Raw genomic sequence first — 22,584 nt, 5'->3', positions numbered from 1 at the left:
CTTCAAATTCAGTTTGACGGTGGTTGGGCGCCAATCTTATCTCGAAAGTGATTAGGTTCCAGGTCCACGGAGGCTATCTAAAAGCGGGTTTCAACAGAGATTGCCACACTCGCAAATTGTGTTCGCTGCGCCGAAGCTTTCTGCAGATGATGCGTTCGTTGTTGTTGCTTCTGTATGGATCCTGGCTAGGAGAAACCGGAGGCGCTTCGCAAGAATCATGGCCGTGCTGCAACGAAATAACTGCTTTCGACAGCGAGACGCACCCCCTCCTGTTGATCGATCAAGATCATTTGACAGCATGCTAGACTATTCAACTGCTAAAGTTCGCTATCATTTTTCTATTGCTGAATTGGCGGTTCTGGCCACCAAGCTGCGGCTTCCGGAGGACGGAGTGACAACACCGTCAGGTGGTCGCGTGGGTCGTGTTGAAGCTTTAGCGATGTTGTGTCGGCGACTTTCTGAGCCATCGAAATTGTTGACAGTAGCAAGTGAGTTTAGTAGAGGGACTGGCCCGTACAGTCGAATATTGAAAGCAACCGCACAGCTCACCGTTGACCAACACTGCGATTTAGTCTACTTCAACAATGATTTGGTCCACTTACGCATTACCGTGTACGCTGCTGCTATTCACGCGAAGGATTCACCTTTACGAACGTGCTGGGCTTTTATTGATGGCACCAAGCAGTACATGGCTAGACCTAGTGCAAGAGAGACACCTGTGTCGCGATACGAAACCTCCAGCGAGCTCTATACAACGGTCATCCTCGAAGACACTGTTTTAATTGGCAGAGTATCCAAGCCCCTGATGGAATCATTATCAGTTTGTTGGTTCATTAGAAGGAAGACGCCACGACTCAGCCATGCTCAATCTTAGCGGCATCCTAGACCTAATGGAGGATGATCAAAGTGGCATGTTTTGCAGAAAGCTCATATACGGCGACCCAGCGTACGGGTGTAGCCGATATATATACGTTGTTCATCAATTGCAACAGCTTCTTCAGCTTCTGAATTTAACCGTAACATGAGCAGCATAAGAGAAAGCGTCGAGTGGGGCTTTGGCCGCGTGAAAACGTTATGGGAATTTCTCAACTGGGACAAGAAGAATCGGGCACGGCAAACCGCTGTGGGGAGTCTTTTTTTCGTTGGCGTCCTACTCACTAATTGCCACACATGCATGCAACCACTCGGCAATCAAGTTTCCATGTTTTTCGGGTTAAGTCCACCGCCAATTGATATCTACCTGAGCATCGCTACTCCGTAGATTTTTTCTGCATCAACACTGACTTGAGGAAGTCAAACATCCTCTTTTCACGTTCTTCATCTGCTTTTTGGCGGCGAGTTTCAAAGTCCAGCTCATGTTGACGTCGTTTTTCTGCTTCTGCAGCCTCATGAAAACGTTGTTTTTCAGCTTCTAAGTTGCCAATGTCCTCGTTCATCCTACGAGCGCAGTGGATCCAGTGTCACCGGAGAAACAAAGCGGAAAATGCATTTGGTGGCGATCGAGCTTGCTGCTTCTTTTCGTTTTGAAACGACCGGTCATTGGAGCAACCGAAAAGGTTGTTTCAGATTCACTTATAGGTAGACGATTACTTAATCTGAAATTGAAACTCACACGCTCCCGAAAGTTCTCTATTACGGTTAGAAGGTAGGCTTTAGCAGCCAATCCGATCAAACCTACCTGCCTCGTTCCTAAAAACAGGAGATTCCTGGGTGAGAGGTGAAATTTTAAAATAATTGGTGAAAAGTCCCAGTGGGAGGTATGATTTGATTGGCCGCCAGGAAACGCGCCGCAATCACACGTGCATGCACGCAGTGATACGGCAGCGGAGGCTGTGGCTCAGGATGTGGCACTGGCGAGAAGAAATATTAGATGCTGGTTAAAGCGACCACTACCCACAGTCACGCTTCCGGCATGTCAGTAGGCACGCATTAACAGCTTTACCTGCTCGTAGAAGGAAGAGGCTTTTAGAGTCAAGCCTTCAGTGCCATTGATATATCAACCAATCAGAATCTGAAGTCATTCTTTGTTGCGGTCAGTGCCTCACAGCTAAAAAGTGAAGATTTGACTGCTGAAACATTCAGCATTTCACCCGTGATAACCCCTATTATTTGGTAAATTAACGTCATTTTGTAAAACTGTGAATCTACTTAACCTGTCTAGCAATATACTTTAGTATTTACTTAGGTACAAAAACATTTTTTTTGGAAACCTTAGAAAAATACATGTACACAGGTTTAGACTACAGTATCACACAGATGCCACTAGTGGTCAGCGCTGGAAGTGTACTCTCTCTCCACTTCCGCAGTTGCGCCGCATGTCGAGCTCTTCATTCTCGTCCACTTCAAGCCACGTGAGCGCCAGCGGTTCCGCGACAGCGAACGACTGCGCTTGGGAGCAGGTGACGGCCAAAGATTCATGCTACACCCAGCCTCGCTCCTGCTACAACTGCCTAAACAGCCGACTGAGCAGTGGCCAGGTACGCCTGCGATTTGTTATAATTTTGAGTAGCCTTGTTTAAATATCCCCTCTATTTAGGAATGCGTGTTGACTCCGTTTGGACTTTGCGAGAGCAGCTCGGCCTATGATTACACAAAGGACTATCGCCGTCCTCAATCCGCCTCCACATACCCAATCCACTACAATTACTTCCCAGAGGTAAACACAACGTACTGCGAACCCGACGACTCGGTCTGCAGTTCTTGTCAAGAAACAACATTCACAGTCGGGAATAATAATCCGTCCGTGTATTGCACGGGCACCAGTGACTGTGTCTGCATAGCAACCTGCGAGTCTGAATCCTGGTGGAATGACACGCTAGCGAGACTTGCAGCTCTGCTGAGGGAGAACAACCAGACCACGACGTGTCCTCTAGCTGCCAGTTCATCATCAACATTGGCAACAGATATCTCAGCTTCCAGTAATTTAACCAAACCAGCTACCAAAGATACGTACGCAGCCGATGACGAGTGTATGTGGTACCAGAACTCGACACTGTGTGAGACTCCGCGGACGTGTTATGATTGTCTGAACACGGCACTGTACAGTGGACAGAAGTGCGCTATCACTCCAGGAGGATACTGCACAACGATCGAGGCATTCGACTTCGCACTGGACTATCGACGGGTGCACTCGGACAGCGCGGCACACTTTTTTCCGTCGACCAATACGACCTACTGTGAAGACGACGACGTCGCGTGTGCGAAATGCCGTGCTGAAAGCTTTGTTGGCGCTTATTCGGGCAAGACGAACCTGTCTGCGTATTGCACTGGTGCGAGTGACTGTGTTTGTGTGGCTTTTTGTGAGTCACCGAACTGGAAATCGATTGTGGTGGAGGAAGCATGTGAAGCCATCCCGACAGCAAATAGTAATAGTGGCTCCAGCATCCCGTCGATTGCTATTGCGGATATTATTGTGGTGGGCCTTTTACTCGCTATGTCGGCAATTTTCCAGCTCTGCAACATGTTTCGTGTTCGTCGTAAGTATCGATAGTACTCTGCAGTATTAAACGTCTGAGTTAGTACTGACATTACGATTACTATTATTTACAGGAAGGGAAGTTCGCTGGCATAATATGTTGGCGCAAAGTATTGCAGAACGGCGGCGACCACCCACGGGACTTACGTTAGAGTTGTCAGCGTGGAAGGAAATGCACAACGGACTCATCGCCGACGAACGCAACGACGAGAATGAAGGTCGACTCGCTGACGTCCCAGACGATGCTCCAATGGTCACGGTCGAGGAAGGTGGTGGGTACCGCCCCATGTCTCCCAGTGTCCCCGTGCTTCCTGCTGCTCCACCGTCTCCAAATCGATCTTCGTCAACGCCAACACTCTCCCAGACCCAACGTGTTTCGATTTAACAAGTACAAATTATTATATTACTATGTGTAATACTTCGAAGTAATAAAAACAAACAACTACATGGGTCGCAACCGGCCACGTCCTTCCCCCACAGGATCCACTTTCTTGTCTATCAGTTCTTCACGCATCGCTGTCCACGCCGGCAGCTCCAGCGACAGAGTTGATCTTCTCGTTTCGGATCTCCTCAGCCGTATCGACTCTTGTCTTCTAGCTCGAATTATCTGTCGTACTCGCCACACGCCTAGAACCACCGCCAGAATGACCACCACAGCCAAACTGAGGGCAATAACGAACATTCTCCATGGGAATTCAGTGCCATATTTACTCAGTGTGGAGGACGATGCTGAGGCTGCACACTTCTCCGATATGACAGTCTCTTGCCACTCAGCAGACTGACAGAACGCCACGCAGATGCAGCCGTCACGCCCCACACAATACGACACCGAGTTACTGGCTGAGCCAGCGATACCACAGTTAGAGCAGGCGGCATCACTAGGCTCGCAATACGACGTGTTGGTCGACGGGTAGTAGTATCCATTAGCTACGCCAGCTCTACTTGGACTCCGGAAATCCAAGCTAGAGTTGTAACTAGACGACAACGTAGCGCAGTATCCGTCCGGTGTGATCGTACAGGGCTCTCCGTTGTCAGCTATTGTGTTCAAACAGTCGAAACATGTCCGAGGTGTACGGCAGAGCGTCGTGTTCTGATACCACGTGCACTTGTCGTCACTCGATAAAGTATCTTTCCTCGAAGATCTCATGAAGGAAGTATCTTCGGAAGTCGACTCGCTTCTAGCACCGGCTTCAGTGGTGACTGTATCTGTGGCAAAGCTGCAACCTTCTGGGGTGTCTCCGTCGACAGCAAGTGCGATCAGAGGCAGTCGCTGACGCGCATAGCTCAACCAGCTCGAAGACTCACAGCTATCGATTACTACACAGTCTTGAGCACTCGGGCTGCTTAGGTCACAGTACGTGGCGTTCCCGGCCACGTAGTACACGCCGTCATGGATAGCTAACGTTTTTGCAACGTCCCCTACGCTCATACAGATGCCTAAATCCGTAAGAACGCACGTCTGCAAGTAGAATGAAGTAGGAGATTAGCTGGAAGCAGCATTCGAAAAAGATCTGACAACGCTTACGTCTCCTGTGGACGGGATCTTCTCTAGACACTCGGTGCACGTTCGAGGCTCCAGGAAACACTCGCCGTCTTGTGACATTGCTGTCTTCCAGCTGCAACTCGAGGCACTGACTGTGGCAGATGCCGACGAGCCTGAAGCCGACGTGTTGTAGCTTTGATCTGTCATCTACGGAGACTTTCCAGCAATGAAGAGTAACCAGCCACCAAGGTATCATATCAGCGTTCTGTGGATTATGAACGAGCCGATCTGACTAAACGGACTGTGGGCCTGGACATAAGCTTAGAAAAAAACTTCAAGTTACCGTGGCCAACCGCACAAAATAGTGCACTTAGATTTTTTTCAAAAGGTTTTATTCCCCATGACCACCGTGGAATAAAACATCTGCGTCACTTGAGCTCATTTTCATGCATGAGGGAGGACCCCAACGTCTTCTCAATGAGAGTCTCATACCAAGGCATGTATTGTCAGGTGCTGCCGTTGAATGGAAGTAAGAAAAGCGGTAGGCACAGCTTGACCTGGTATTTAGGTATCATTGTGCCAGCAGCTTTACATTGAGCTGGAGACTCAAGACGAGTAACTCAACTTGACCTCGAGTCTCAAGTGTCATCATGATAGTACCACGTATTCGTCGACCGTCCGACTCCAATACCACAATGTCTGCTTCCCCGCTTAATGTTCTCGATCATTTCTCACAGCTAAGCACTCATATTAACTTCACTTACTACACTAAGCTGTGCGGTCGTCCAGTTGAGCATACGGTGTCGAACGCTCGTCAAACTCCTCCACCTTACTGTCCTCTTCGCTCCTCACAATCGGTTGACTCGGTCGTGCTCGCACCACGTTTGTGTTGTCAAGACTCGATCGACGTCGACCAGTGCTCGTCACTGCAGTTAGCGGATGTTGCGGGTCCTCAAACTCGATTGAGAGTGTAGCCACCTGCAAACTTGAGAGCGGTGCCGACGGTACCGTAGCAGTTTCCAATTCGGTCGCTACAGCAGTGGGCGTCGTCACTTCATCTTCGTTCCCCGCCGCGCCCGCAAGTGCCGTCTGGTTCGCCGCCAGATCGGCGCAGTATTTTTTCCAACCCACAAGCGGCAGTAACGGGCCGTTCACGGGCTGTCGGTTGCGATAGGCCTCTTCGCGTGCCTGCCGACGCTTGTGCAGGCGCCGCACCCACCACAGGTATGCGAACACGGGAATGGCGAAGCACAGAATAACGATGGTGATGATGTCGGCCATAGAGACGCCCATGACGCTTACACTGGGCGTGGAGTTCACTGTCGCGCAGTACGCGTTCGATACTTTGGCTGAGTATACTGGCGACTCGCAGTAGCCTACACACACGCAGCCATTTGATCCCACGCAATACTGGGTCGGCTCTACGGAGCCGGACGCAGACTTGATGAACTGATTCGCCGCGCAGTCGACGCACACGGGGTCGCTACTCTCGCAGTAGGTTGTGTTGGTAGAAGGGAAGTAGTGCGGGGCGGCGTCGCTGCGGTTGAGACGGTAGTCTTCCTGCCACACGTAGTCTGACATGGTAGTACACAACCCTGCACTTGTAATAACGCACTCGACGCCGTCGAATGGAGATGAGTTCAGACAATCGTAGCAGGACCGAGGCGAGTCACAGGCGTCCGAACTCTGCTGCTTCCACATACAAACATTATCGCTGGCTTTAGTGTAGACAGCGGAGGCGGTCGGTGCTGGCGTGGGGATGGAGATTTCTTCACTTGAAGACGAAGACATTGACGCCATGTTTCATCAAGTGGCCACTCTGGCTATTGATGCAAAAGAGATTCTAAAGTATCTGGCCAGACTCAGATTCTGGTGACGCGACGTGTGCGGATCGTCCGTTACTTGAACGTACAGCTACAAATATCAAGTGAGCCGAAGTAATGTCACTACTGTCACCGAACTGTTCGACGGCTGAAACCAATCAAATTCCAGTATGTATCTCCGATATGATTGGCAAAAAGTTAAACAGTAGTCGGAGTTGATACACATTCACAGTCTACACGGTCCAAACATGCATGCCCAGAATGTCATGGTTCCGATTCAGATCGATTTCAGTAAGACTGTAAGAGCTGAGTGTATTATACAGGTAGCTTAATCGGAATAGTCCTGAACATGATTGCATCAGACATCGAGTTCTTCAAAAAGAAGTCATTATTATAATAAGCAGCTACTGTACTACATGTATAAGTAAAGCAGAATTAGCACCTTGCACTTGTACAATGCAGTGGGAAACAGCTACAAGCTTCTTTTTTTTAGGACGATGCAGTCGAGAAGTACTGCGTGAAGAAGGTGATTGCAGTCCGTAAGGTGCAAGCACGATGTTGCAATTCCGAAATCCAAATGCGATGCAATTCGATCTTCGACATCAAATTTACTTACAAATTCTCTCTCATTCTTCAATTTTCCAAGCTAGTACCCCTGAGATGCCAGTCGAACCTAAGTCAACTGCGCACCATGCTCACTAAATGGTGCCTGCGGATGCGAAGCAGACAATAATGGCATAGAGCTCGATTCTGCGCATATTAAGGAGCACCTCAAGTGGATAGCAAAACTGCTTACTCGAGCAGATTCAATAGGCGTGTCCGAGCAGGGGCTTAAAACGATGTAGAGAGAGCTGCGATACGAGCTAAGCAGGAAGAAAGGGTGCCAGCAGCAAGTGTCCTTGCTTGCCTACTTTGCACGTGCTGCACAATAGTGACTTTCCTTTAGTTAAGCACCTCAGAACAGTCATTTTTCGTAATTTCAAATTCCATATTTCGAGGGAGGGGTGAGAAGAATTTATCAAAAGCCTGCATTCTTTAGAAACCAAAACCCGGTATTTGATTCTTGTTCGAGGGTATTCCAAAAGTAGGGAGTAGCTCCGAAGGTCCTTACACAACTTGATCTGAGTATTCATGTGGTCCACAGCACTCAAAGTGTTCCTACTTCCTTTTTTTCACAAGTTGTGGATCATAAACACGTGGGCTAGGTCTACACGTCCAACAAATCGTCACGCAATAGTCCGCGAGAGATGGTATGGTATTTTCTATGGTCGACAAACGCTCAGCTATTTCTTCGGGATTCACCAAAGACGCTATTGAAGTACATAAGAAGCACACTGAGCCGGCATTAGTACATTCGACTAACAATTGAAAGAAAATACACAGTATTATGGACTTTAATTGACACACACGTTTAATTAATGTATACATGTACTCAGAACTGTTAGGTTCGGGTCATCTTTTAAGAATTTATGACACTTGCTCCTTGGCCACGACTCCTCACGTTCAAGATAAGGCTAAAAACACATACTCAATTACTTCTTCGCCAAAACTGGGCAATTTCTTTGACTTACGAAAGAATCACCAGCACGACTTATGACATAATGGGCGAAATAAACTATAAACGTGTAGACAGCCTAAATGGCCGAATCTTCTTTTCTACCGGTGCAGCAAGATTCCTCGCATCCGGGATTCACTAGCTCTTTCCGCGAGTCAGCGATGTAGCTTTTATGCACAAGTGACCTCGTGGACGCCCCGGTGCTGTAAACTCACTTATCTTGAAATTGGTATGGTCGCGCCCACCTGCGTCACTCGACACATCAAGTGACACGGGAGCCACGAAAGGTTAGACACCGCCGCCTGCCGCCAGATACCGTCGTGCCCGTCGGGCTCAGTCTCCGATTCCCCGACAGCTACGCGGAGCTCTTCACTTAATTTCGCGACTGAGCTGATGGACGCATCTGCAGACTCCGCGAGCGGCTCTAGCGCTGTCGACGTCAACGCTACCAGTAACAGCTTCGACTCGGCCGCTTCCGTCACTGGCGTCACTACCACCGACTTGGAGAAGTCTGTGAGCTCCAATGCCGGTGACCCGTGCACGTGGTATGATGACGGCGAGTGCACGCGGCCGCGTACGTGCGCCGACTGTCTGAACGTGCTTCTATCGACAGACTCGTGCGCTGTGGACCCAGACGGCGTCTGTGTGAGCATGAGCGACTACGAGAGCTACCTGGCCAATCGCTACTACTACACGCCACTGCAGCGGTACTTCCCGTCCAGCGAGTACACGTACTGCAGCGCCAATGACTCCGTCTGCGCCACGTGCAACGAGCAATGGAACGCCAACTTCGCGAGTACAGGAAGCGCCGGCATGTCTCCGTACTGCACCGGCACGGACGGCTGTGTGTGTATAGCAGACTGCGAGACCCCAGACTGGAAGGATTCAGTGGTTGATGACCAATGCTTTGCAGACGGCAGTGGATCTGGAGTGCTAGCGGGTTCGTCTATGGCTACGCGTATCACAGTGTCCATCTTTGTGGGCGTCGCAGTTGCAGTATTCCTCGCCTTCGCGACGTGGGGAGTGCGTCGATTTGTTAACCGTAGGCAATTTGGACTGGAAGGTAAGTCTAAAGGACGCTCTACGTTGAAAGGAGGCGATAGACTGACTGGGTTGTGATGTGGCTGTAGTTATTTACCGTGAAACACGTACGAGACCGCGACCGCCGCCGAAGGGACCGCAACTTGCGCTGTCGGGATGGAAGTCGCTGCGACAGAACCTCATCGACTCTGAGCACGGATTTATTGGCAGCGAGGCGGTGACGCTGCAGCACAATGCGCAAGGTTCTTTCACGCCAGCTACGACTGAGACTACTGCGGAGATCCGCCTTGAACAAGGCGAGTTCCGACCCGGCGAGCCTGGACGACACGCACAGGAAACGACGGAGCGAGACTGTAGCATGAGCACGAGCAATACTATTGACGACGCTACACAGCAGAAGTTTTGGCATGGCGGGCCTTTTGGCGAGCTGCCTTTTAACGGTAATGTAATTATGAACACTTGTATTTCTGTAGTTATTCGAAGTACTTCGAGTAGTGTATTTGTTTGCACTCGATTTCTGTTGCTACTACGACAAATACTGCGTCAAAGGCAGCCGGATAAGGGCCATCACAGAACCCTACAGATGCTGCTCATTATGCACATACCGGTATTCGGTTGAGTTCATGCTCCACATCAAAGTACGAGGCGCTCTTCACAAGCATCTGCTGGGGCTCCCTTGAGGTATGGACGGATTCGTACTCCACCGCAAACTGTACACTGGTCTAGCCCAAGCATTCGCCATGAACGCTTCCTCTGCTTCGACTGCATCGGTGGACGTCGACGTCGGTGAGGATTCCGCAGTGGTGATCAAGCGCATCAGCTCCAACACCGCCGATTCCTGCACTTGGTACGCGAATGGGAGCTGCAAGCGGCCACGCACGTGCTACGATTGTCTCAACGTCAAAGTCTCGAGTGGCGAGTGTGCTGTTATGGCCAACGGAATGTGCGTGAGTTTGGCTGAGTATTCGCACTTTTTCAGCAAGCAGCAAGAGGTGGGCGTCTTCCACAAGTACTACCCCTCCAGCAAACATTCGTACTGTAGCGCAGATGACGCTGCGTGTTCGGCTTGCGCTGCAAATTGGGCGTCTGACTACCACAACACAGGCACCATTGAAGCTTCGGCGTATTGCACAGGATTCAGCGGATGTTTGTGTCTCGCACGTTGTGAACTGCCAGACTGGTCGACGTCGATCCTGACGGACCAATGCAGTTCTGGTGGCAGCTCAGGCGAGAATAGTCAAGCGTCGCCCGTGACACGCATCGGCTTTGCACTTGCTGTTGGCATCGTGTTCGGCGTCTTGCTTGGGCTTTGGGGCATTAAGTTGCTGTTTAAACGTCGTGAAAATAGTCGTGGGCGGGGATCATCCATACCTAGTAAGTTGCGTCGACTGTATTTTTTGAAACTCGCGCGTAAATTGGCAGCTAATTGTTGATTTGTTGTCGTAGCTGTTCGAGAAACTTGGATTGTGCCACGACGGCCTCAGACTGGACCCGAGCTCGCTTTAACGGGCTGGAAAGAGCTTCGTCAGAAGATGATAGCAATTGAGAAGGAAGTGTATGGAGGAGCGGAAGTGGCGCAAGGTCGCAGCGCAAACGCGGATGCGATGGAGGAGGGAGGCGATTATCACCTTGTCTCATCAAGTCCGCGGCGGTCTCACGACTCGGGTCAATTGCACTAAGCAGGCTCCAGAAATGCAGCTAACATTCATTAATGTAGACGAAGCTGCGTTTAAACGTTTTAACATAGACTCGACGCACCACTTGAGTTTTTTGCACCTCACAGTGTAAGCCAAACAACAAGTATTATTAAAAATATTAAGACATTTATAATTATTAATATTAATACATGTATAATTAAAAAGGACGGTGATACTGCCCATGTTCAAAATCATGGAGCCCTAAATATTGATACAGGATTCATCCCCAGGATTCAGAAAACCCATCAAATCGGATACTTTATTTACGCAAGATTTGAAAGTATCTTTGTACAGTATCTTCGGCGTCCTCGAGCTCATATTTTTATAGAGCCCGAATCTTCGGCGTCCTCGAGCTCATATTTTTATAGAGCCCGAAACACAGCACATGTACAAAAGTCCATGATCGTCTATATTTTGACGTGGATAGTCCATGACTGCTTGAAAAGATTTCGACAAGGTACTGATGAGCAACACGCTAGCTCACGTCGATGCAGAAAGATGGCAGAAAGAGATAATGAGTCAAGTTAAAGCGATGACGTGTATTAGCAATTAATTACCCCAAGGAGCAGGTGCTTCGCACACACGCACTAGCTGACCGCTTTATGGTGCACGCAACACGCTCCACTTGCGCTACCTCGTACCTGAAAACGTCCGCCACGTCAAACATCCCACATCTCTGCTCTAAACCGTAGCGGTCTGTGTTACCGACAGAGATTTGTCGTCGTCATCTTGGTCTAGGACAGGTGCAGCTACTTGCGGTTGCAGCGGAAGCAATCGCCCGGTGAGAATATAGTACATCAACTCAAACCGGCGCGCAACGAGGCCATGGGTGCTCATATCAGTCGGGAGTCCTGGCGTGGCGTTCCGCATAAAAAACCAGCACACAAATGCGCCGCAGCTGTGTAGATCAAATTGGATTGGGCTCTGCATGTGATACTTATCAAAGTTTCTGAGAGCCTCGACTTGAATGCAGATGCTCGACACAATTTCTTCGCACGCGCGTATGTACGCCTTAGTGTTGAGCGGGTCGTAATACAGGATCCGCTTGGCACTCCGCTTCACCACGATGCCGCACCAATGCTCGTTCTCGTAATTAACCGAGATCAGAATCGTGTCCACCTCGTCCATACTACACAGCTCACGGAGTCTAGTCGCGACCTCAGGGCTGACCGCTTGGCTGGCTGCGCTCGTGTGCGCCGCTTGGTTTCGGTGGGGTTCTGGTCTCCGGCAAAGCGGCACGTCGGAAAGTCCATTTCCAGTCGAGAACACAAGGCACGAATAGCAGCATCGGTCATCCAAAATGGCGGGACGGCCGTGTAAACTGACATGCACCGGTTTTCCGACCGTTTCGGCAGACCCGAGAGCCAATCGTCTGGGTAGCGTTTGCACACGTACTCTGCGGCATAGCGCACCGTGTCGTGGTACGCTGCAGGCATCGCCGAGAGAGCGTCGTTCAGGAGCCATCTGCACAATCCCAGCCCTTGCTCCACGTGAGCCTTAAGCTGAGAGATGCGGCGGAAGGTCTCAATTTGCTTGCGGTTGAACGCACCGATCTGCGCGATCTGGATTACTTCGACGGCGTCTTGCTTTGAATTTGCCGTAGGCGGTGTCCGCAAATCAACTGCAGTATTTTTACAGTTATGCAATGGCAGCAATTTGAAACACGACTCGATGAGATTGTCCGGCAGGATGTAAAACGGATCCTGGATCAAAACAGGTTTTTTTATCCTGGAGAACGTCGGCTTTTTTGCGGCGAACGACTGGTAGCGGACGAGCACACCAGAGAGTCGCCTTCGAGTTTCTTCAAGTCCAGGTTTATCTCGATCAAGCGCGGCTGCGAGGTCCAACAGCGTCACTTCGCCTGCGAGGCGCCGGCCTGCTTGTCCTGCCTGGTACCACTTCTCGTCAACTCGTGCTTTTACAACAGCTTGCTTCTCGTCTTTCTTGGGACGGCCTGTTTTGGGTGCTTTCTGGTTTATTCTAATAGTGAAGGGCACCAGTGCGGTCGAGGTGACGTTTGCCGCGGCTGGAGATCTACTGATTGCTTTCGGACCGACCTCCTCGCACACAACTCCATCGGGCAAATTGTCTTCGTATTTGCGGGGCGCGGACCTCTTGTCCTCATTCTCTTGTGAGGACAAGTTGTTATTGTCGCGCTTCCTCTGTCGGACGTTGTTCCACTGGCCAAGCAGGAACTGGAGCATTTCGTCGAACTCAGCGTCATCATCAATAAACGCCAGCTCGGATGCAATACGCTGAGTGGCACCTAGTGCCTCCTTGTAGCGCTGGCCAGGTGTACGGAGAGCTCGTTTACTTGATTTCTTCTCTTCGCCGCTGACGCGATATGCAACCTGCCGAGTTCGGGGGAGATCGGCTGAAGTGCTCGTCCATCTGCGACAATCATGGATCAATCATGGAAAAAACATGGGCACGCTGGTTAGTTCAATCAAAGATGCGCATTACCGTCTCATTACTTACCTCTCGTCTATGCGATTCCAGGGAATGACGTTGTCCTTCACACCCGTATGCTTGCGATACGCAATGACATGGCGGCATGGAAGCCGCATAGATAATGCAAACTCACAGTTGCATGTCCAGTCGATCAGCTGGATCCGGTGTACGTGCTTCTCACCACTCACCGTTACGACACCTGGCTCGACTGGGTCCGGATCGAACCTGTACGTGTCAGCCTTATGAAGACCAGCGGCATACTGAGGCTCCACTGCTTTGGCTGCATGGTGGGTGGTGAAACGCAGCACCATTGCCATCTCTTTGTCGTAGTTAGAGTTGACAAAACGACCGACCTTATCGTGCTGGTGGCGATACTCGTTCTCCTCCAGCATATCAGATTCCACTAGTGCCTCGATGCACGCTGACATCCTGGTAGAGCTCTTGACCCCGGTCTTAAACTTGCCAAACCAACTCTCCAGATGGTTGTTGGTGTGTACGCGGAAGTGCGGAAGCTTGTTGCGGTGCCACAGAACCCACATGTCCTTGCACGAGTCCCAATTACGCTCAAAGTAATTGTAGAAAGCCTCCATATCCATCCTGGAGCATAAACCTTGCAGTGCTGACTTGTGTTGCTCGTACTCGTCGTTGCCGGGCGCGTAAATCATACTATGGATGGCCGCGTCGATCTGAGAGGAGTCTTGTGTCAACAATTTGGGGTACTCGGGTTTCGCCCGCTTCTCCTTCAGGTACTTGATCACATGAAACACACATATCAGTATCTGGGCCTCAGGAAAGTGGCTGCGCAAAATGCGGATCTCATTTAGATCCTTATCCACCATGATCACACAGCATGTTGAAGCGCCCTTGGTGCGCGCGCTTAAAGTGATCACACGCGCGGTCCATGTACCAGTCCAAGTTGGTCTCGAGTAGTGAGTGCTGTACTGGGACGCCCTCGCCGTGGTCATTCACCACCATGAACGTACAGAGCTGGTAGTTGGTACTGATCAGCACACGCTCAGTAAATCTCAGTCATGGATTAATCATGGATCAGATATAGATAATCATGAACACTACCTGTTTGTCTTGTGCGTACAGTCGATCATCAGGAACTCGCTAAATCGATAGTACATGCGCCGCATGTGCTTGGACGTCAACGAGATCACCCCTGTCTTACCTGTAGGAGTTTCATCCACACTTATAAGGTTCTCGGGATCCGCTGCCGCAAATGCACCAAGCCCACTGGCAACTGCATCGTCTTCGTCCATTGACGAATCACCAGCGGCATGTTTCTGCACCAAGTTGTCAACATCGCACTTGATGATGCTCTGGTCATTCGACACCAAGAAAGCGTAGATCTTCCGACGCCGCGCGCAGGCCGACAGCATCCCATTCACATGATCTTGCAGGTTGGGGTTACCAACCCCACGCTGCTCCGGGTAGGTTCTGAATGTTGCGTGGCCCACTGGGTGGTTGTGAACCCATACGCCGTTTTGAACACGGAGAGTCCAGCCGGTGCCCTGCTCACACCACTCCACGACGAACCGCAGCGGACATTCAGTCGTGCGGACCTGGCGGCGAGCACGTTTTGCCAGCCTTCCCAGCCCGCTCGCGACTTGCGGGGGCTTTCCATCCGTGTGTACATATGTACACACGGAAGTAGGGATCGAGCTCCGTAGGTACAACACCAGCTCCACTGCTACCGCGTTTGGTCTTCAGCACGCGCTCGTTCTTGGTCTTGTTGGTGAGCACCTCCCTGATCCGCAGCATCTGATGAGTTTTGGCCTGGTACACCTCAAGGTATTCCAACCACGCGTCCCAATTTGCATGCCACGTTTGAGGCGGGTCAACATGGACCTCCACCTTGACGTGGTTGCCGGGAGGTCGACGCGCAGGGTCAGACTCTGCCGCGCTATCTGACTTGTCCTCTGCGCGGCCCAGCAACTCGTCTGAACAAACGCTCGTCGCCTGCTTGGCACGTTTGCGAGCGCCGTAATGGCGAGAGCCGCCGCTGGTCTCGTCCAACGCATCATCATCGGCGGGCGCCACTTCATCACTGTCGTCTTCAGCACTGGAAGCGTCCTCACTGTCATCTCCATCACCGTCGCGTTCCTCGTCCTTGTTGTCCTCTGCTTTGCTGGTGGCCTGGCCCTGGCTTACGTCCATTTCCTGGTCATGGTCCACGTCCATGTCGACCTCCGTGCTCTCGCGGGTTCTTTTGGCACTCAAACTGCGCGTCGTAACCATCGGTCCGTTACGAACGGTTTTGGCGGCGGCTCCTTTACACAACCCAACGGATCGCTGTGGCAGCTTACGCGGGGCGCGCGGGCTTTTTCAGCGGAGGGGCAGACTTCAGCGGCGGCGGAGGCGGCGCCACGCTTTATAGTTCACTCGTCTTCAGCCGGAGAATGGGGTACTGTAGGGTAGGCGTTGGGGATTTGGATCCGTATGGTGCAAAATAAAATACCTGACCGATCATGGGCATGTCCATGATTTATCGTGGATTTCATCATGGGTTTCAAACATGGGCAGTAGTGCCGTCGATTAAAATACGCGTGCTAACGCCTCAGCTATGCAACTTGCATGATGAGATGAACCCATTAAACTATGGGATGAACGGCGCGTTCATCTCATCGCTCTAGGTGGATGAATGCAGTAGCGTAGCTCTTACATGTAGTAAATTGCTAGTTTATCCAGGGTTACACTATGTTAAAAAGTGCCATAAATTCTTTTCAGCAGACTGTAAAGCTGATAAAACTCATTCTCGCATGTTTTTGCAGCCTAAAAGTGCGTCCAATCGCACTTGCTTACTAAAATCAAGTGAGCGACTTTCAGTAAATTTTGGCTAAAAGTAACTTCATGTACCGAGATTGGATGTCATGCTAGACGGCACAAAGTCGCAGCACAATAAAACAAGTGCCAGCAACTTGAGACCATTTTGTGCGATGGCCACGCATCGCCATTCCTGCGCTGGAGTGACGTCCTAAGTAAATTTTGCTGCTCCAGACACAGATGACGTCGCACCCCACCAACGCCGCATCAAGCGATGCAGTAAATGCGACTAGAGCGATGGTTACCAATGCCGGCGACTCGTGCACTTGGTACGCCGGCGAGACCTGCTCTCTGCCACGAACCGGCTTCGACTGTCTCAATGTTTTGCTGGAGACGGACGAGTGTGCCATCGCCCCGAATGGCGCCTGCGTCAGCATTTCTGTCTACGAAAAGTATCTGTCGAACCGAGAACACTACGAGCCGTTGTCACGATACTTTCCGGCCTACACATATTGCAGTGCCGATGATTCAGTCTGCTCGACTTGCATTGCCGAGTGGTCGAGCAACTACGAGATGACGGGAAGTGGCGGCTCTACCAAATACTGCACCGGATCGGACGGCTGTATCTGTATTGCAGCGACCGAAGTGCCGGATTGGGAGCAAACCGTCGTAGCGAACCAGTGCGACGGATCCAGTGACAGCAGCAGCGTAAATAGCTCTCACGAGTTTACATCGGCCACGCAGTTATGCATCATTTGGGAATCTGTTTCGGTGCAACTATAATTTTTTCGGTCTTTTTGGTGCGAAGGTGGTTCCGGTCTTCGGTACCCATGAGATCAGGTAATTTTGCTTATATTCTATCGCTCGGGAAGAGAAACAAAACGTTTATTTAACGGTGCTTGCTTTCTAGGATCAACACACCATCATCAGTCGGGACCTCAGCTTCGCTTGACCGGTTGGAAATCGCTGCGAGAGAAGCTCATCGAGACGGAGCACAGCTTCGTCCAGGTCGAGACAAGGCTCGACGCTACAGTTCGAAGCGAGGAATCTTTATCAGAAGCACCTTCTGTCGTCGTGGATGTGTGTCCTGCCCCACCGAGATCCCCGGCAGTCGAATCGCAATACATGATGGCGCCAATGTAGTCAAACCCTTTTATTATTATACCTCGACTGTCAGACACCTAGATAACGAGTGGTACGCAAGTTGAGCCATCCCACAATGTACATGTACCCACAACGTCTTCTAAAGTGCAAGCGATATTGAAGTTCCAGAAAGAAGATGCGTAATGCTGTACCACCAACGTCTCTATCGAAGCAAAAAGTCTTCCGTAGCACTAGTCAACTCCATGGCTTCCTCCAACAGCTCCGGCCTCGAACAGGAGGTGACAGCGCCCACCAATGTCTCTACGAGTGGGGACTCGTGCACTTGGTACGCGGGTGAAAGTTGCGAGAAGTCCCGCACCTGTTACGACTGTCTTAACGTCGGAGTCGTTGGAGATTCGGTAAGGCGACGTTCACCGTAGCCTGGTCTCTTTTTAACGCGCTATTGTTCTTTAGTGTGCTGTTGGAGTTTTTGGTCAATGTTTGAGCATTTCGGAGCAAATCGCAGGCGAGGTCTATTATTTGGCGTCCAGTTCATCCTATTGTGATTTTTCAGACGAAATTTGCACTACTTGTCGCTCTCGATGGCAGGAGGAATATGCTGCAAAAGGAGGAGACAAGTCTTCGACAGTTTGTATCGGACAGAATGGGTGCATTTGCTTGGCAGTTTGCGAGCGAGAGACGAGAAATTCGCTGGTGGTTCACAACAGATGTCCGTCGTTCGAGAAGGCCAAAGTGGGCAGCATTATGCTGGTGATCGCTATGGGGGTGGCGTCGTTCATCATCTTCTCGATGTTCATCTTCTGCATCAAAAAGCTGCTCAAACGAGCATTACCCTGTACGTACAGGTCGCTGCAGTCCGAAGGCTGAATGTAATGCCTAATGCTTTTTTTATTGCAGGGCTAGAGCAACTTCCACCGGACCCATCGGTGTTGTCGCGGGGCCGTCCGCAAAGACCACCGCGTGGTCCGCAGTTGAGTTTGTCTGGATGGAAATCAATGCGTGAGAGGCTAATTGAAACGGAGAAAGACAATGAGTCTTCAAGTGCTGGAGCTTCGGGGGTCATGCGGATTCAGTTGTCAGCGAGGGAGGACACGTCATCAGTGATTATCGAAGAAGGAGAAGGTTATCGCCCTGGATCGCCCAGCGAGCAGTACCAAACTCATCGCGGAGAGGATATTTCATCAGAGCCTTTCACGCTGAGTCAGTAATGCTCATTGCTGTGCAAAACTAGCCGAGCGCTACTGCTACGCGGCGGTAGTTTAGTTTCTATTCTAGTTGGCTGCCTTCCCGCCGAAGCGAAGTGGAGGCGGGATAATTTTTCAAAACCTCTGAACCCGTATGGGCCTAAATCAACTTCTTTAAATTGTCATAAATATGGGGTTAATTAAGACCAGTCGCTTCAGTTCGCGCAATTATTTTTACAAAAGACTGAGTCCTGCTTACCATGCTTAAAAAAATATTCTAGTAATCCTGACACAGTCTCTTTATTATTGCTGGCTATCACTGTCAGAATCATTTAAACAAAACGCTTTACAATAATATTATGAAGCGCCCATGATATCGAGCACGGCGATTGACTAAATAATTAATTTATAAATATATTATATTTAGTCTAGCGCTGTGCACGATATAATAAGCCGTTTCTAAGCCGCTATGAAACTTAGCTCGCATCAATGCGAATGATAGTGATGGCCTGTCCAGCTTGCACTAAATACCCGCGTGAACTGCCTGTTAGAGCTTGTAATTAACTGGAGATTGATCGCTTCTCATACCTGAAAGCTTAAAAAATATCTAAACTGTAACATTTTTAATGCATTGAAGTTCGTTCATTTTGTGCTGATTCAAAATTAGTCATTAGACACTCGATTCTGCCATTAAAACATTTGGATATCGCGTCGCAAGACTCCTTGCTGTTGTTGCTGTTGACGGCAGTGTTTTTTATTTGATAGTTTAACGATGGACTCAGGATGATTAAACATTCCTTGTCCGAACCATATGGCTGTGTAACATCAATACATGGGAGAAACATGGAGCAAACATGGAAGACCTCTTTAGCCTGACTATTTATCATCGCCACGAAGGTCATGGAATAAACATACCTGAACAAAAATTCCAGCGAGTACCAAGTAACAGTAATGCAGTGGTTACTAAATGACAGTAGTACACAAAGAGTTAGTTAAAGAGTTAGTTGTCGAACATGCATCGCATGGTAACATCGTATTAGATGTGTCATACCGTTTCGTAGAGAACTCTGGTCGTGCTTCTCAACTGCTTCATGGTGGTGTATCGCGCGCGTGAGCAATTCTGGGCGAGCTGCAGGCATTTCATCAGCAAAAGCTGCATCCATATCCAATCAACACACGTATTCGCACCTCTTCGAGGTTTCTCTACTTCAAAGCCTTTAAAGCGAACACGGAGACGATGAGGGGGCTGGAATATGGTTCTGGGGCGGATGAGACGCCTCTATGGTCCAACACAACATGATTCAGCAGCAGGAAGAGTTAGTTTGCGTCCTGTACGCGTCAATGAAGATGATGGAGCATAAGCGATTCTGCGTACCTGCGGGCAGACGTAATGGTGGTGGGGGAAGGGGCGCGCAGAGAGACCGCTGTCGGTTGGCGGGGGTCTTGGGGTCTTGCCAGGACGCGCGGGGCAGCAGTGGCGAGCGGTTCGCCTTCTCGTGACGCGTGTCCGACAAATGACTGGCTTTCCCGCCTGTATTTTAAAAGGGAAAATAATTTAAATTACAAACATGGTCAGCCATGGACCAAATCATGTATAAATCATAGTGTAGAAATCATGGGCTGTAGATTTGCCGTTATTAAAATAGTAAATAATAATAAAACGATGCCGTAATGGATAGCCTTGTGCAAATCCCATACGTAAACTGTGAAACACATGATGTAAGCTACACAACCCAGTGTTAGCCAATTCTCGGCAGCCAGTCAAAATCTTTAAATTATTTGTCCAATGAATTGTCCGGAAAAGCGTGACAGGCACGACAATTTAAGTGTGACGGGCAGATAGACTGCCGCAATAGTTGCTAAGACTAGTCGGCCGCCGCCGCTTCGCGACGGAGGTGGCAGATTTTAGTCTCAGGGGAAATGGGCTCCCGGCTGCTCTTCGCTCCGGCGAAATCATTTTTTTTTATGTAAAACGTAATGTATTAAATGCATATGAAATTGAATATTCCTACTCCGAACCAAAGATCTGCCTATGGACAATGTCCTGGGTGTAAGCCCCATCCTCATCCTCCAGCTTTGGGTACTCGACCAGCGCCTTGAATCTTGATCTTGAAGTCACTCGCGACATCGCAACGTACAGCTTCCCGTGGGAGAAGCAAGGCCTAGCAAGATACAGCCCCCAGTACTGCACCGTTTGTCCTTGCGCATTGTTGACCGTCATCGCAAAGGCTGGTCGGATAGGAAACTGCTTGCGTCTCAAATGAAACGGAAAGCTCCGAATGGCTACGTCACTGGTGAAAACAATGCGGGGAGTTAACACATGCTGCCCTTGTTTGGGTCGCTCACCTGTCATGATTGTGGCGTGAATAACATGTGGCTTGATGGTCACGGTTTGAAGCCGCGTTCCGTTACACAGCCCTAGATCTGGATTCAGGCTCCGCATCATCGTGATAAGCATTCCTATCTTGATGGTCAACTTGTGGGGAGGAATTCCACTGAGATTCCTCGAGTGGAAAACCTCCTGCTCGAAGCAATTACCGTCACCGTCGTCTTGTACAGAGTCGGAGGACATGTATTTCCGCGCCTGTCCAGCTAATCGGTCGGCCACCGCTTCATTGATGCGGTGGACGATTGCCTTCGTGGTCGTGGGGATCGTTCGTTTAGCAAAATATCCGCTGGTTGCAACCTCGGGGTTTTTAATCTCGCCATACATCTCGTCGATGATTCGATCCATGTCTCTTGGAATAGCGCCAGGACGAATTTCTTGGTCCTCGTCCTCAGGCACAGGTGGATTCTCGATCAGCATATCGCGCGGAATCTTCATGTAATAACTTGCTAGGATAGGGTTAACATCATGTATTCCCTCCTCAACTTGCAGAAGAAACTCGGAGAACGCAGCCATTTCCTCAGCAGTGCGCACTCGCATGTTTTTAGTAAGATGGAACGTCTGAAATTAAAACCACAGCCTCGACAACTTAAGGCTAGCGTCAATTGTCTCGACGGCTGTACCATTTTTCACGACGGAGAATCCGGCGGAAATCTCCCGATAGTACAAACACTTTCCAACCAAAAGGCTCGGTATCGTTGTCCAGTATGTCCTGGAGTGTTCGGTCTACTGCCTCGAACGCGTGGCGATGGGCCATGGGTGCTTCGTCCCAAATAATCAAACTAGCATGCTAGATCTACTCCTGAATATAGGAGTTCTTCCTGATACCGCATATGGAGGTCTCGTTCAATTTCAAAGAGATCTTGAATGTAGAATGAGATGTCCTACCTTCCATGAGCAAGAGCGAGGCAATACCGCTGGACATCACAGCGATGACGATTTCCACCGAGAGTCTGGCTTTGGCCAGTATGTTTCGAAGCAGTGTAGATTTTCCAGTACCACCCGGGCCATCGACAAAAAATAACTTCTTGCCTTCCTCCGGGCATTCAACCGCTTCAATAATCTGGTCGTAAACCATTCGCTTACTTTCGTTTAGCTGATCTTCTGTGCTTACAATTGCCTCCAAAGCTGACGCATCGTATCCAGTGAGCTCACGTCGATGTAATCCGTTTGGCGAAGCGCTTCACTAATCAATGTGGGGAGCGATCCCAATTGAGGTAGCTTGTCGAAGTCTCCTACCGCATACCCGTTCGCTTAGGTAGTTATTGAATGCTCATCAGCGTTTCAAATTTTATCAGCGCCGACTTGTAGGGGTCCATCAAAGCCCGATGTTTCCGTGCGTAGTCTTCGGAAAGATCAGGGAAGAGCCGATCCCATAAAACACCAGCATTTGCTGAAGCTGAATTCACCAGAACGGTGACGAAGAGCTGTCGTGGTTGATACGGCATTCGGAACTCAGCCGCTTCTTTCAAACACGAAATCCACTCGTTGTCATTATCCAAGTAGCCAGCCTCCCGCGCCGCAGTTAATACGGCATTGGGAACTCAGCCGCTTCCCTCACACACGAAATCCGCTCGTTGTCATTATCCAAGTAGCCAGCCTCCCGCGCCACAATT

The 22,584-nt window shown here is 50.0% G+C and overlaps 6 protein-coding genes across 6 annotated transcripts; 4 read left to right on the top strand and 2 right to left on the bottom strand.

Annotated features, from left to right (window-relative positions):
* Window positions 1-2,251: 2,251 nt before the first annotated feature.
* Window positions 2,252-3,860, top strand: PITG_10690 (uncharacterized protein; the record flags this gene model as incomplete). Its single annotated transcript, XM_002901494.1, has 3 exons — window positions 2,252-2,477; window positions 2,537-3,476; window positions 3,550-3,860. 3 exons carry the CDS (start codon window positions 2,316-2,318, stop codon window positions 3,858-3,860), a joined length of 1,413 nt encoding a protein of 470 aa, XP_002901540.1.
* Window positions 3,861-3,917: 57 nt separating this feature from the next.
* PITG_10689 (uncharacterized protein) lies at window positions 3,918-5,165 on the bottom strand (the record flags this gene model as incomplete). The annotated part of the gene is made up of 2 exons (XM_002901493.1): window positions 3,918-4,934; window positions 5,001-5,165. The coding sequence occupies 2 exons, from the start codon at window positions 5,163-5,165 to the stop codon at window positions 3,918-3,920; spliced, it is 1,182 nt and encodes a 393-aa protein (XP_002901539.1).
* A 517-nt stretch (window positions 5,166-5,682) lies between these two features.
* PITG_10688 (uncharacterized protein) lies at window positions 5,683-6,761 on the bottom strand (the record flags this gene model as incomplete). Its single annotated transcript, XM_002901492.1, has 1 exon — window positions 5,683-6,761. The coding sequence occupies one exon, from the start codon at window positions 6,747-6,749 to the stop codon at window positions 5,727-5,729; it is 1,023 nt and encodes a 340-aa protein (XP_002901538.1).
* Window positions 6,762-8,987: 2,226 nt separating this feature from the next.
* PITG_10687 (uncharacterized protein) lies at window positions 8,988-9,455 on the top strand (the record flags this gene model as incomplete). The annotated part of the gene is made up of 1 exon (XM_002901491.1): window positions 8,988-9,455. One exon carries the CDS (start codon window positions 8,988-8,990, stop codon window positions 9,453-9,455), a length of 468 nt encoding a protein of 155 aa, XP_002901537.1.
* A 662-nt stretch (window positions 9,456-10,117) lies between these two features.
* Window positions 10,118-10,913, top strand: PITG_10686 (uncharacterized protein; the record flags this gene model as incomplete). Its single annotated transcript, XM_002901490.1, has 3 exons — window positions 10,118-10,751; window positions 10,824-10,843; window positions 10,896-10,913. The coding sequence occupies 3 exons, from the start codon at window positions 10,118-10,120 to the stop codon at window positions 10,911-10,913; spliced, it is 672 nt and encodes a 223-aa protein (XP_002901536.1).
* A 6,727-nt stretch (window positions 10,914-17,640) lies between these two features.
* On the top strand, window positions 17,641-18,606 carry PITG_10683 (uncharacterized protein; the record flags this gene model as incomplete). Its single annotated transcript, XM_002901489.1, has 3 exons — window positions 17,641-17,796; window positions 17,852-18,237; window positions 18,351-18,606. The coding sequence occupies 3 exons, from the start codon at window positions 17,641-17,643 to the stop codon at window positions 18,604-18,606; spliced, it is 798 nt and encodes a 265-aa protein (XP_002901535.1).
* Between the last annotated feature and the right edge of the window lie 3,978 nt (window positions 18,607-22,584).

Source organism: Phytophthora infestans, genomic scaffold (genome assembly GCF_000142945.1).
Source record: "Phytophthora infestans T30-4 supercont1.20 genomic scaffold, whole genome shotgun sequence".
In the NCBI taxonomy this organism is placed as follows: domain Eukaryota; phylum Oomycota; class Peronosporomycetes; order Peronosporales; family Peronosporaceae; genus Phytophthora; species Phytophthora infestans.
The sequence above is the reverse complement of the archived record's forward strand: the minus strand, read 5'-3'. Positions and strand labels throughout refer to the sequence as shown.